Source organism: Sebastes fasciatus (assembly GCF_043250625.1).
Source record: "Sebastes fasciatus isolate fSebFas1 chromosome 2 unlocalized genomic scaffold, fSebFas1.pri SUPER_2_unloc_1, whole genome shotgun sequence".
Classification (NCBI taxonomy): domain Eukaryota; kingdom Metazoa; phylum Chordata; class Actinopteri; order Perciformes; family Sebastidae; genus Sebastes; species Sebastes fasciatus.
In genome coordinates, this window is record NW_027428111.1 from 150,602 (window position 1) to 165,000 (window position 14,399).

Genomic DNA, 14,399 nt, shown 5'->3' on the forward strand with positions numbered 1-14,399 from the left:
ATCACAAAGCGGTCACACACCAGTCCTCCCACCGTCTCCTCTTTAAAGCTCCGTCACCTCTTGTTCATGTCGTGCTGCTCTCGCTCTCGCTCCCGGGGATCGGTGTAACCCTGGTTGCCGTGGCGATAGTCGTCAGGAGAGGATTCCCCCCAGGGGTTGGCGTGCTCACACTCTCGACCTGGAAACAAGAATAGAAGCGTCCGATTGGGCGGTAGGACTCCAGTGATGTCGGCCTGCGAGCGGCGCCGTGGCGTTGACTCACCTGTGTTCCAGGTGGTGGTGGTGATGGAGTCAGACGTGCTGGAGCACGAGCCCGAGGTCACGGAGCTGGACGTGTAGCTGGGCTGAGACCGCAACACACACATCATCATTACATCACTTCCTGTGGCTGATTCCAGACGCCATCAAATAACATAAGGCTAAGCTAACAGTTCCCCTCTGCTGCCAGTCTTTATGCTAAGCTAGGCTAACAGTTCCCCTCTGCTTCAAGTCTTTATGCTAAGCTAGGCTAACAGTTCCCCTCTGCTTCCAGTCTTTATGCTAAGCTAGGCTAACAGTTCCCCTCTGCTTCAAGTCTTTATGCTAAGCTAGGCTAACAGTTTCCCTCTGTTTCCAGTCTTTATGCTAAGCTAGGCTAACAGTTTCCCTCTGCTTCCAGTCTTTATGCTAAGCTAGGCTAACAGTTCCCCTCTGCTTCAAGTCTTTATGCTAAGCTAGGCTAACAGTTCCCCTCTGTTTCCAGTCTTTATGCTAAGCTAGGCTAACAGTTCCCCTCTGCTTCCAGTCTTTATGCTAAGCTAGGCTAACAGTTCCCCTCTGCTTCCAGTCTTTATGCTAAGCTAGGCTAACAGTTCCCCTCTGCTTCCAGTCTTTATGCTAAGCTAGGCTAACAATTTCCCTCTGCTTCAAGTCTTTATGCTAAGCTAGGCTAACAGTTTCCCTCTGTTTCCAGTCTTTATGCTAAGCTAGGCTAACAGTTTCCCTCTGTTTCCAGTCTTTATGCTAAGCTAGGCTAACAGTTTCCCTCTGTTTCCAGTCTTTATACTAAGCTAGGCTAACAGTTCCCCTCTGCTTCAAGTCTTTATGCTAAGCTAGGCTAACAGTTCCCCTCTGCTTCCAGTCTTTATGCTAAACTAGGCTAACAGTTTCCCTCTGTTTCCAGTCTTTATGCTAAGCTAGGCTAACAATTTCCCTCTGCTTCCAGTCTTTATGCTAAGCTAGGCTAACAGTTCCCCTCTGTTTCCAGTCTTTATGCTAAGCTAGGCTAACAGTTCCCCTCTGCTTCCAGTCTTTATGCTAAGCTAGGCTAACAGTTTCCCTCTGCTTCGTCTTTATGCTAAGCTAGGCTAACAGTTTCCCTCTGCTTCCAGGCTTTATGCTAAGCTAGGCTAACAGTTTCCCTCTGCTTCCAGTCTTTATGCTAAGCTAGGCTAACAGTTTCCCTCTGTTTCCAGTCTTTATGCTAAGCTAGGCTAACAATTTCCCTCTGCTTCAAGTCTTTATGCTAAGCTAGGCTAACAGTTTCCCTCTGCTTTCAGTCTTTGTGCTAAGCTAGGCTAACAGTTTCCCTCTGCTTCCAGTCTTTATGCTAAGCTAGGCTAACAGTTTCCCTCTGCTTCCAGTCTTTATGCTAAGCTAGGCTAACAGTTCCCCTCTGCTTCAAGTCTTTATGCTAAGCTAGGCTAACAGTTTCCCTCTGTTTCCAGTCTTTATGCTAAGCTAGGCTAACAGTTTCCCTCTGCTTCCAGTCTTTATGCTAAGCTAGGCTAACAGTTTCCCTCTGTTTCCAGTCTTTATGCTAAGCTAGGCTAACAATTTCCCTCTGCTTCAAGTCTTTATGCTAAGCTAGGCTAACAGTTTCCCTGTTTCCAGTCTTTATGCTAAGCTAGGCTAACAGTTCCCCTCTGCTTCCAGTCTTTATGCTAAGCTAGGCTAACAGTTCCCCTCTGCTTCCAGTCTTTATGCTAAGCTAGGCTAACAGTTCCCCTCTGCTTCCAGTCTTTATGCTAAGCTAGGCTAACAGTTCCCCTCTGCTTCCAGTATTTATGCTAAGCTAGGCTAACAGTTCCCCTCTGCTTCCAGTCTTTATGCTAAGCTAGGCTAACAGTTCCCCTCTGCTTCCAGTCTTTATGCTAAGCTAGGCTAACAATTTCCCTCTGCTTCAAGTCTTTATGCTAAGCTAGGCTAACAGTTTCCCTCTGTTTCCAGTCTTTATGCTAAGCTAGGCTAACAATTTCCCTCTGCTTCCAGTCTTTATGCTAAGCTAGGCTAACAGTTCCCCTCTGTTTCCAGTCTTTATGCTAAGCTAGGCTAACAGTTTCCCTCTGCTTCGTCTTTATGCTAAGCTAGGCTAACAGTTCCCCTCTGCTTCCAGTCTTTATTCTAAGCTAGGCTAACAGTTCCCCTCTGCTTCCAGTCTTTATGCTAAGCTAGGCTAACAGTTCCCCTCTGCTGCCAGTCTTTATGCTAAGCTAGGCTAACAGTTCCCCTCTGCTGCCAGTCTTTATGCTAAGCTAGGCTAACAGTTCCCCTCTGCTGCCAGTCTTTATGCTAAGCTAGGCTAACAGTTCCCCTCTGCTTCCAGTCTTTGTGCTAAGCTAGGCTAATAGTTCCCCTCTGCTTCCAGTCTTTATGCTAAGCTAGGCTAACAGTTCCCCTCTGCTGCCAGTCTTTATGCTAAGCTAGGCTAACAGTTCCCCTCTGCTGCCAGTCTTTATGCTAAGCTAGGCTAACAGTTCCCCTCTGCTGCCAGTCTTTATGCTAAGCTAGGCTAACAGTTCCCCTCTGCTTCCAGTCTTTGTGCTAAGCTAGGCTAACAGTTCCCCTCTGCTGCCAGTCTTTATGCTAAGCTAGGCTAATAGTTCCCCTCTGCTTCCAGTCTTTATGCTAAGCTAGGCTAACCTGTAGTCCTGTAGTCACGGTGACTTACGTATCGTGAGTGGTGTGCTGGGAACATGGCGGAGCGTGACGGGTGGTGTCCATACAGAGAGTAGCAGTCTGGAGGCGGAGCCTGAGCTCTGAACACGCTGCACAGCATGGCGAGCGTCTGAACGTCACTCATCTGACTGTAGTGATCCAACCTGACACACACACACACACACACACACACACACACACACCAAGCATCACGCTGTGACGTTGACACGTTTCATCCTAACGGACAGCGAGGGAGCCAAACATGGTCCAGATAACGAGTGATGTCACAGCGAGAGGAGGAGCGTTTCTCTCTCCGTCAATAAACTCACAGCGTCTCCAGCAGGTGGCGTCCAAACGGATGTCTGGCCCAGGGGGTCTCTGAGTCCGGGTCCGAGTCTGGACTCAGGTCCTGACTGGTGGCTGCAGACGCCAGGGCCCACACCTACACAACACACACACACACACACACACACACACATGATCCATGACCGATGGATGATCTCCTTGCTCAACGGCACCCCAGCAGTGTCGTCCGTACTTGGTCTGTGCGGGGACTTGAACCGGCGACCCTCTGGTCGCAAAGCCAAGCCCCTACAGACTGAGGGCGGTACCGTAGAACATGACCTCAGGAGCAACAACATTCAGACGGCGGCTGAATGTTTGACTTTAATCTATTTATATTAAAGAAATTAAATAAAATTATATATAATATATATCAAATTAAATGTTTACCTTCGCCACGTCTCTGCGTCCGACTGTGAGCGACGCCGCTGCGTTCTTCTGACACGTTTCCTGGATGTCGTTCATGTTCAGACTGAGCGGACACAAAACATCTGTTAACATCTGTTAACTTAAATACATAGAAATACTATATATACACAGTATATATATATATATATGTATATATATATATATATATACATATATATATACATACAGTACATATGTATATATATATATATATATATATACACACAATGACTTCACTCATAAATGCACTGAGCAAATTTTTTAGTAATTTATTTTGGAGGGTAAGTTTTAGTATTTTATTTTGGAGGGTTAGTTTTAGTATTTTATTTTGGAGGGTTAGTTTTAGTATTTTATTTTGGAGGGTAAGGTTTAGTGTTTTATTTTGGAGCATAAGTTTTAGTATTTCATTTTGGAGGGTTAGTTTTAGTATTTTATTTTGGAGGGTAAGGTTTAGTGTTTTATTTTGGAGGGTAAGGTTTAGTATTTTATTTTGGAGGGTAAGGTTTAGTGCTTTATTTTGGAGGGTAAGGTTTAGTGTTTTATTTTGGAGGGTAAGGTTTAGTGCTTTTTGGAGGGTAAGGTTTAGTGCTTTATTTTGGAGGGTAAGGTGTAGTGCTTTATTTTGGAGGGTAAGGTTTAGTGCTTTATTTTGGAGGGTAAGGTGTAGTGCTTTATTTTGGAGGGTAAGGTTTAGTGCTTTATTTTGGAGGGTAAGGTTTAGTGCTTTATTTTGGAGGGTAAGGTTTAGTGTTTTATTTTGGAGGGTAAGGTTTAGTGCTTTTTGGAGGGTAAGGTTTAGTGCTTTATTTTGGAGGGTAAGGTGTAGTGCTTTATTTTGGAGGGTAAGGTTTAGTGCTTTATTTTGGAGGGTAAGGTTTAGTGTTTTATTTTGGAGGGTAAGGTTTAGTGTTTTATTTTGGAGGGTTAGTTTTAGTATTTTATTTTGGAGGGTAAGGTTTAGTGTTTTATTTTGGAGGGTAAGGTTTAGTATTTTATTTTGGAGGGTACGGTTTAGTTGTTTTGTGTTGTTAATTGATTTACAATAATAAATATATACATATATATTAGTCCACTCATTAATCATGATTTAATATCTTAGTGGATTGACAGGCCTGATTAATAGATGACAGATTAATCATGATTTAATATCTTAGTGGATTGACAGGCCTGATTAATAGATGACAGATTAATCATGATTTAATATCTTAGTGGATTGACAGGCCTGATTAATAGATGACAGATTAATCAGGATTTAAGATTTTAGTGGATTGACAGGCCTGATTAATAGATGACAGATTAATCAGGATTTAAGATTTTAGTGGATTGACAGGCCTGATTAATAGATGACAGATTAATCAGGATTTAAGATTTTAGTGGATTGACAGGCCTGATTAATAGATGACAGATTAATCATGATTTAATATCTTAGTGGATTGACAGGCCTGATTAATAGATGACAGATTAATCAGGATTTAAGATTTTAGTGGATTGACAGGCCTGATTAATAGATGACAGATTAATCATGATTTAATATCTTAGTGGATTGACAGGCCTGATTAATAGATGACAGATTAATCAGGATTTAAGATTTTAGTGGATTGACAGGCCTGATTAATAGATGACAGATTAATCAGGATTTAAGATTTTAGTGGATTGACAGGCCTGATTAATAGATGACAGATTAATCATGATTTAATATTTTAGTGGATTGACAGGCCTGATTAATAGATGACAGATTAATCATGATTTAAGATTTTAGTGGATTGACAGGCCTGATTAATAGATGACAGATTAATCATGATTTAAGATGTTAGTGGATTGACAGGCCTGATTAATAGATGACAGAGTGAAGGAGTGTTGGTGTCTCACATGTAGCTCTCTCCCAGAGCTTTGTGGACGGGCAGAAGACACGAGATGTCCTGGATGATCACTTTACCGGCCAGTTTGATGGGACGGTTCCCGTAATCCGTCCCCTCTCGCTTCGTCTTAAACCGGCGGGATTTCTGACAGACAGACAGACAGACAGACAGACAGACAGACAGACAGACAGACAGACAGACAGACAGACAGACAGACAGCAGGCCGAGAGGAGACAAAGACCACCTGATTAAAAGTGGTCTGGATGACAGATTACTGAGAGAGACGGTTCACACTGCGAGACGCCGACATCATGTTCATTCATCCGATGTAGATCTGGGACCTCAGGACGGAGTTGGACCGTTATGTCTGGGACAAAATGTCCACTTCACAAACCCATCAGGGTCCATGACATCCTGAATATATATATATATATATATATATATATTTTCTCTGGTCTCTGGTCTCTCTGGTCTCTCTTGTCTGTCTGGTCTCTGTGGTCTCTGTGGTCTCTCTGGTCTCTGGTCTCTCTGGTCTCTGGTCTCTCTGGTCTCTGTGGTCTCTGGTCTCTCTGGTCTCTGGTCTCTCTGGTCTCTCTGGTCTCTGGTCTCTCTGGTCTCTCTGGTCTCACCAGTTTTTGCAGATCTCAGATAAAATTTCGCAATTTGCGGGTTACCTTCTAGACGCGACCATGAAACAAATCTCCAGGAGGAGCGCCGAGCTTTGAAGCAAATTTCCCGTCGTGTCCAAACGGCGGTACGACGGCGTCTGTTGTTCGGATGTTCTGATGGTTAAACATGGTAACTTTAAACTAGTGATGAAGACGAGGAGACGAGTGTGACGACCGGCTGCCTGGAGCTTTAAACCTGAAGTGTATATCAGTGAGAACTCGCAGTGTGAACGCTGGTTAGTCTTCAGCTTATTAACAGACTGATGTGGAGCCTGAACTGAACTGATGTGGAGCCTGAACTGAACTGATGTGGAGCCTGAACTGAACTGATGTGGAGCCTGAACTGATGTGGAGCCTGAACTGAACTGATGTGGAGCCTGAACTGAACTGATGTGGAGCCTGAACTGCCAAATTACCTCCAAATGGTGTTAAAAATCAATGAAAAGAACCATGAAACTCACCTGCTGTCGTTAAACACGTTAGTGAACATTAAAAGCTGCTAGTCACCCTGCTAAATGCTACAGGATGGAGCTAAGCTAACAGCAGCAGCTAATCACCCTGCTAAATGCTACAGGATGAAGCTAAGCTAACAGTAACTGCTACAGGATGGAGCTAAGCTAACAGCAGCAGCTAATCACTCTGCTAAATGCTACAGGATGGAGCTAAGTAAAGCTTCTTTAACATGACGTCAGTTCGCTGTTAGCTCAGTGTCTCAGTCAGCGTTAGTGCGGAGGACGTCAGCCAAACAGAGACATGCAACAAAACAACGTTAAAACCATGGCCGGCGTGACGTGGCGTGAGGAGAGGAGGAGCGACGTAGAGACAGGTGAGAGGAAAGAGGGAGGAGCGACGGAGGGACAGGTGAGAGGAAAGAGGGAGGAGCGACGGAGAGACAGGTGAGAGGAAAGAGGGAGGAGCGACGGAGAGACAGGTGAGAGGAAAGAGGGAGGAGCGACGGAGGGACAGGTGAGAGGAAAGAGGGAGGAGCGACGGAGAGACAGGTGAGAGGAAAGAGGGAGGAGCGACGGAGAGACAGGTGAGAGGAAAGAGGGATGGACAGAGATCAGTACCGGCCAATCACGGAGGGTTTGGACAGACCAGCGGCGGGAGGCAGAGATTGGGAGCTTCTGATTGGAGGAGAATAGGAAGGAGGAGGAGCCCACGGCAGCATGGGGGCAGGTGATTGGCCGGAGCAAAAAACAACACAGGAAGAAATAAAAAAACACAACAAACAGAAGCCCGTCAGAGAGACGAGACGTTTACATCCTCAACCACAAGACTTCAGCGCTCCACATTCCCAGGCCCCCTGAACTAGACATCGGCTCAGACTATTCACTGGGAATGTGGACAGTGAAGGAGGCGGAGCTTCACGTGTGACGAGCTGATGAGTTGTTGTATGGAGGCTCATTAATGACACGTAAAGACGGAGAACAAAACAACCTGTAGTCTGTGACGTTCACTTAACCTCGAATAACAGTTCATACAGAGACGTCTCCGCCGGCAGAGGACGGGTTAATGAGACAAACTGTCCCGTTAATCCAGTCAGACGTCAACAGCTGAGTGTGTGTGTGTGTGTGTGTGTGTCTCACCCGTTCTTTATAGTAGAAGGACGAGATGGACACGGTGTCTTTGTCGGAGCGCGTCGGGCTGCCGCTGTACAACCGCAGAGTGCTCTGAGACTCTGAACGCATCTTCATCGGAGTCAACACTCCGCTGTGATAGGCCGACAGCGCTGACAGGGACCTGAACACGTCACACACAGAGAACGTGTTAGCCTAGCTTAGCACAAAGACTGGAGGCAGGGGGAAACTGTTAGCCTAGCTTAGCATAAAGACTGGAAGCAGGGGGAAACTGTTAGCCTAGCTTAGCATAAAGACTGGAAGCAGGGGGAAACTGTTAGCCTAGCTTAGCATAAAGACTGGAAGCAGGGGGAAACTGTTAGCCTAGCTTAGCATAAAGACTGGAAGCAGGGGGAAACTGTTAGCCTAGCTTAGCATAAAGACTGGAAGCAGGGGGAAACTGTTAGCCTAGCTTAGCACAAAGACTGGAAGCAGGGGGAAACTGTTAGCCTAGCTTAGCATAAAGACTGGAAGCAGGGGGAAACTGTTAGCCTAGCTTAGCATAAAGACTGGAAGCAGGGGGAAACTGTTAGCCTAGCTTAGCATAAAGACTGGAGGCAGGGGGAAACTGTTAGCCTAGCTTAGCACAAAGACTGGAAGCAGGGGGAAACTGTTAGCCTAGCTTAGCATAAAGACTGGAAGCAGGGGGAAACTGTTAGCCTAGCTTAGCATAAAGACTGGAAGCAGGGGGAAACTGTTAGCCTAGCTTAGCATAAAGACTGGAGGCAGGGGGAAACTGTTAGCCTAGCTTAGCACAAAGACTGGAAGCAGGGGGAAACTGTTAGCCTAGCTTAGCATAAAGACTGGAGGCAGGGGGAAACTGTTAGCCTAGCTTAGCATAAAGACTGGAGGCAGGGGGAAACTGTTAGCCTAGCTTAGCATAAAGACTGGAAGCAGGGGGAAACTGTTAGCCTAGCTTAGCATAAAGACTGGAGGCAGGGGGAAACTGTTAGCCTAGCTTAGCATAAAGACTGGAAGCAGGGGGAAACTGTTAGCCTAGCTTAGCATAAAGACTGGAGGCAGGGGGAAACTGTTAGCCTAGCTTAGCATAAAGACTGGAAGCAGGGGGAAACTGTTAGCCTAGCTTAGCATAAAGACGGCAGGGGGAAACTGCTAGCCTAGCTTAGCATAAAGACTGGAAGCAGGGGGAAACTGTTAGCCTAGCTTAGCATAAAGACGGCAGGGGGAAACTGCTAGCCTAGCTTAGCATAAAGACTGGAGGCAGGGGGAAACTGTTAGCCTAGCTTAGCATAAAGACGGCAGGGGGAAACTGCTAGCCTAGCTTAGCCTGTGTGAGTGTTGACCTGGGCGTGGGCTCAGTGGGCGGGGCCGAGCGGTGCATGGTGATTGGTCGGGTGAAGTAAACCAAACAGCCGGTGCCGCAGAAACGAGCACCGGAGGTCCGAGGGAACGGGATGTTGGCGTCCTGGAAACAGAGAGAGAGAGAGAGGGAGTCAGTGTCCTGCTGGAGGACGGTGTAATGCTGTGACCTGATAGGACGGTCTGATGCTGTGACCTGATAGGATGGTGTAATACTGTGACCTGATAGGACGGTGTAATGCTGTGACCTGATAGGACGGTGTAATGCTGTGACCTGATAGGACGGTCTGATGCTGTGACCTGTTAGGACGGTGTAATGCTGTGACCTGATAGGACGGTGTAATGCTGTTACCTGATAGGACGGTGTAATGCTGTGACCTGATAGGACGGTCTGATGCTGTGACCTGATAGGACGGTGTAATGCTGTGACCTGATAGGACGGTGTAATCCTGATAGGACGGTGTAATGCTGTGACCTGATAGGACGGTGTAATGCTGTGACCTGATAGGACGGTCTGGTGCTGTGACCTGATAGGATGGTGTAATGCTGTGACCTGATAGGACGGTGTGATGCTGTGACCTGATAGGACGGTCTGATGCTGTGACCTGATAGGACGGTGTAATGCTGTGACCTGATAGGATGGTGTAATGCTGTGACCTGATAGGACGGTGTGATGCTGTGACCTGATAGGACGGTCTGATGCTGTGACCTGATAGGACGGTGTAATGCTGTGACCTGATAGGACGGTGTAATGCTGTGACCTGATAGGACGGTGTAATGCTGTTACCTGATAGGACGGTGTAATGCTGTGACCTGATAGGACGGTGTAATGCTGTTACCCGATAGGACGGTGTAATGCTGTGACCTGATAGGACGGTCTGGTGCTGTGACCTGATAGGACGGTGTAATGCTGTGACCTGATAGGACGGTGTAATGCTGTGACCTGATAGGACGGTGTAATGCTGTGGCCTGATAGGACGGTGTAATGCTTTGACCTGATAGGACGGTCTGGTGCTGTGACCTGATAGGACGGTGTAATGCTGTGACCTGATAGGACGGTGTAATGCTGTGACCTGATAGGACGGTGTAATGCTGTGGCCTGATAGGACGGTGTAATGCTTTGACCTGATAGGACGGTCTGGTGCTGTGACCTGATAGGACGGTGTAATGCTGTGGCCTGATAGGACGGTGTAATGCTGTGACCCGATAGGACGGTGTAATGCTGTGGCCTGATAGGACGGTGTAATGCTGTGACCTGATAGGACGGTGTAATGCTGTGACCTGATAGGACGGTGTAATGCTGTGACCTGATAGGACGGTGTAATGCTGTGACCCGATAGGACGGTGTAATGCTGTGACCTGATAGGACGGTGTAATGCTGTGGCCTGATAGGACGGTGTAATGCTGTGACCTGATAGGATGGTGTAATGCTGTGGCCTGATAGGACGGTGTAATGCTGTGACCTGATAGGACGGTGTAATGCTGTGGCCTGATAGGACGGTGTAATGCTGTGACCTGATAGGACGGTGTAATGCTGTGACCTGATAGGACGGTGTAATGCTGTGACCTGATAGGACGGTGTAATGCTGTGGCCTGATAGGACGGTGTAATGCTGTGACCTGATAGGACGGTGTAATGCTGTGGCCTGATAGGACGGTGTAATGCTGTGACCTGATAGGACGGTGTAATGCTGTGACCTGATAGGACGGTGTAATGCTGTGACCTGATAGGACGGTGTAATGCTGTGACCTGATAGGACGGTGTAATGCTGTGGCCTGATAGGACGGTGTAATGCTGTGACCTGATAGGACGGTGTAATGCTGTGGCCTGATAGGACGGTGTAATGCTGTTACCCGATAGGACGGTGTAATGCTGTGACCTGATAGGACGGTCTACGTACCTGGTAGGAGCCGTACGTGTTGGTGACCCGAGGGAACGCCTGCAGGGCCGGAGTGACGGGGTTGGACAGGACGAAGGGACCGGACGCCGGACCGTCCTCCTGCGTCTGAGAGAGACACGTCATCAAGAGTCAGAGACATAGAATACTGATCTAGTTTTAAATGTCCTCACATCTCTGCAGCGTGAGGACATGCATGAGGACACTGTCCTCACCATGTCTGACTCCAGACAGGACACCAGCTGTCGGACACACGGCTCCAGACAGTTCTGGTTCCTCTTCACCTTCTGAAGAGACGTGTCGGTCAGAATCTGGACAGAGGAGACACAAAGAGTCACTATTATTATTATCATTATCATTATTATTATTATTATTATTATCATTATTATTATTATTATTATTATTATTATCATTATTATTATCATTATCATTATTATTATTATTATTATTATCATTATTATTATCATTATTATCATTATTATTATTATTATTATTATCATTATTATTATCATTATTATTATTATTATTATCATTATTATTATCATTATTATTATCATTATTATCATTATTATTATTATTATCATTATTATTATTATCATTATTATTAGCATTATTATTAGCATTATTATCATTATTATTATTATCATTATTATTATTATCATTATTATTATTATTATCATTATTATTATCATTATTATTATCATTATTATCATTATTATTATTATCATTATCATTATTATTATCATTATTATTATCATTATCATTATTATCATTATTATTATTATCATTATTATCATTATTATTATTATCATTATCATTATTATTATCATTATTATTATCATTATCATTATTATCATTATTATTATTATTATTATCATTATTATTATTATTATTATTATTATAATTATTATTATTATCATTATTATTATTATTATTATCATTATTATTATCATTATTATCATTATTATTATTATCATTATCATTATTATTATCATTATTATTATCATTATCATTATTATTATCATTATTATTATCATTATCATTATTATCATTATTATTATTATTATTATCATTATTATTATTATCATTATTATTATCATTATTATTATTATTATTATTATCATTATTATTATTATCATTATTATTATCATTATTATTATCATTATTATTATTATCATTATTATCATTATTATTATCATTATTATCATCATTATTATCATTATTATTATAATTATTATTATTATCATTATTATTATTATCATTATTATTATCATTATTATTATTATTATTATTATCATTATTATTATTATCATTATTATTATCATTATTATTATCATTATTATCATTATTATTATCATTATTATCATTATTATAATTATTATTATTATCATTATTATTATTATCATTATTATTATTATCATTATTATCATTATTATTATTATTATCATTATTATCATTATTATTATCATTATTATTATTATTATTATTATTATTATCATTATTATTATTATCATTATTATTATCATTATTATTATTATTATTATCATTATTATTATCATTATTATTATTATTATTATCATTATTATTATTATTATTATTATTATTATCATTATTATTATTTATTTATTTTTAAATAAAATTTACAGATGACATCAATGAAACTGTATCGTGGTGCGTTTAGGAGCATCGGGAGCTTCTGGAACTTGGTCTGTTTTCAGCTTTTATTTTTACAAAAAATAAATATTTTTACATTTTTATTGTTTATTGTTTATTTTGAATATTAATAAACAAACTGATAGAAAGTAAAAATTCAGGTTAAAACTGGATCGTTGAAATAATACTAAATATAATTTGCAGTAAGAACTCAGTTGGACCGTTTATTAGTTTGAGGGAGATTCTCACATTCTTACTTAATTCATTAATTAATTAATTATTGCCTCATCGTAATCAGCCGACCGACATGTCACTCCTGTCAGCCAATCACAGTGCGAGGTGTACACAGGTGGCGTGGTGCGTTCAGGAGCGTGGGTACCTTCTGGATCTTGGTCTTGGTGGCGGAGGGGATGGTCGTCGGGGAGACGAACTGGAAGGTGGGCGCGGCGTTGTTGGGATACTGAGCGGGAAACTTGACCACCAGGTGAACCTGATGGCTGCCGAAGTGAGCAGACACCACGCAGCTCCGGTTCACCGCGTCCATCTGCACACAACAACACGTGATGTCACTTCCTGTTTCATCATCATTACCATCATCATCATCATCATCTTCGTCTCTAAATGTCTCTAAATGTCTCCGTCTCACCTCCACGTTGACGTTTCTGATCTGCAGGTTGACCAGAGAGAACTCCTGCTGCAGAGTCTGAGGGACACCTGAACCCACCGCCGAGCCCAGAGCGCCGTCCTGATCTGAGGGACGGAGACACGACAGGACAGACAGACGACAGGTCAGAGGGACGACAGGACGGAGACACGACAGGACGGAGACATGACAGGACAGACAGACGACAGGTCAGAGGGACGACAGGACGGAGGGACGACAGGACGGAGACACGACAGGACGGACAGACGACAGGTCAGAGGGACGACAGGACGGAGGGACGACAGGACGGAGACACGACAGGACGGAGACATGACAGGACAGACAGACGACAGGTCAGAGGGACGACAGGACGGAGGGACGACAGGACGGAGACACGACAGGACAGACAGACGACAGGTCAGAGGGACGACAGGTCAGAGGGACGACAGGACGGAGACATGACAGGACAGACAGACGACAGGTCAGAGGGACGACAGGACGGAGACATGACAGGTGAAGGCTGATTATTAATGTTTCCTAGTTATTAATAAACTAGTTATTGATGATCTAGTTATTGATGATCTAGTTATTGATGATCTAGTTATTAATAAACTAGTTATTGATGATCTAGTTATTAATAAACTAGTTATTGATGATTTAGTTATTAATAAACTAGTTATTGATGATCTAGTTATTAATAAACTAGTTATTGATGATCTAGTTATTAATAAACTAGTTATTGATGATCTAGTTATTGATGATTTAGTTATTAATAAACTAGTTATTGATGATCTAGTTATTAATAAACTAGTTATTGATGATCTAGTTATTAATAAACTAGTTATTGATGATCTAGTTATTGATGATTTAGTTATTAATAAACTAGTTATTGATGATCTAGTTATTAATAAACTAGTTATTGATGATCTAGTTATTAATAAACTAGTTATTGATGATCTAGTTATTGATGATTTAGTTATTAATAAACTAGTTATTGATGATCTAGTTATTGATGATCTAGTTATTAATAAACTAGTTATTGATGATTTAGTTATTAATAAACTAGTTATTGAT

The 14,399-nt window shown here is 42.8% G+C and overlaps 2 protein-coding genes across 8 annotated transcripts in view; one reads left to right on the forward strand and one right to left on the reverse strand.

Moving 5' to 3' along the window:
• LOC141763485 (WD repeat-containing protein 88-like) overlaps positions 1-13,795 on the forward strand; it is a 152,852-nt gene extending 139,057 nt beyond the window's left edge. For both annotated transcript variants that reach the window (XM_074627925.1, XM_074627926.1), the window contains one exon: positions 13,356-13,795. The gene's annotated coding sequence lies outside the window, so the exon portion shown is untranslated. The remainder of the gene's footprint in view (positions 1-13,355) is intronic.
• wdr59 (WD repeat domain 59) overlaps positions 1-14,399 on the reverse strand; it is a 65,002-nt gene that overhangs the window by 2,083 nt on the left and 48,520 nt on the right. Inside the window, exons 13-25 of one of the 6 annotated variants that reach the window (XM_074627921.1) lie at positions 13,329-13,432; positions 13,062-13,226; positions 11,245-11,340; positions 11,033-11,137; positions 9,117-9,238; positions 7,783-7,936; positions 7,264-7,317; positions 5,536-5,669; positions 3,649-3,730; positions 3,246-3,358; positions 2,930-3,080; positions 263-344; positions 58-178 (exon numbers count right to left, since the gene is read on the reverse strand). In XM_074627921.1, coding sequence (XP_074484022.1) covers positions 58-178; positions 263-344; positions 2,930-3,080; positions 3,246-3,358; positions 3,649-3,730; positions 5,536-5,669; positions 7,264-7,317; positions 7,783-7,936; positions 9,117-9,238; positions 11,033-11,137; positions 11,245-11,340; positions 13,062-13,226; positions 13,329-13,432 — 1,483 coding nt within the window. Of the gene's footprint in view, positions 1-57; positions 179-262; positions 345-2,929; positions 3,081-3,245; positions 3,359-3,648; positions 3,731-5,535; positions 5,670-5,969; positions 6,493-6,531; positions 7,010-7,220; positions 7,321-7,782; positions 7,937-9,116; positions 9,239-11,032; positions 11,138-11,244; positions 11,341-13,061; positions 13,227-13,328; positions 13,433-14,399 lie in introns of those variants that run through there. The other 5 variants (XM_074627920.1, XM_074627922.1, XR_012593078.1 and 2 more) reach the window with 5 other exon arrangements.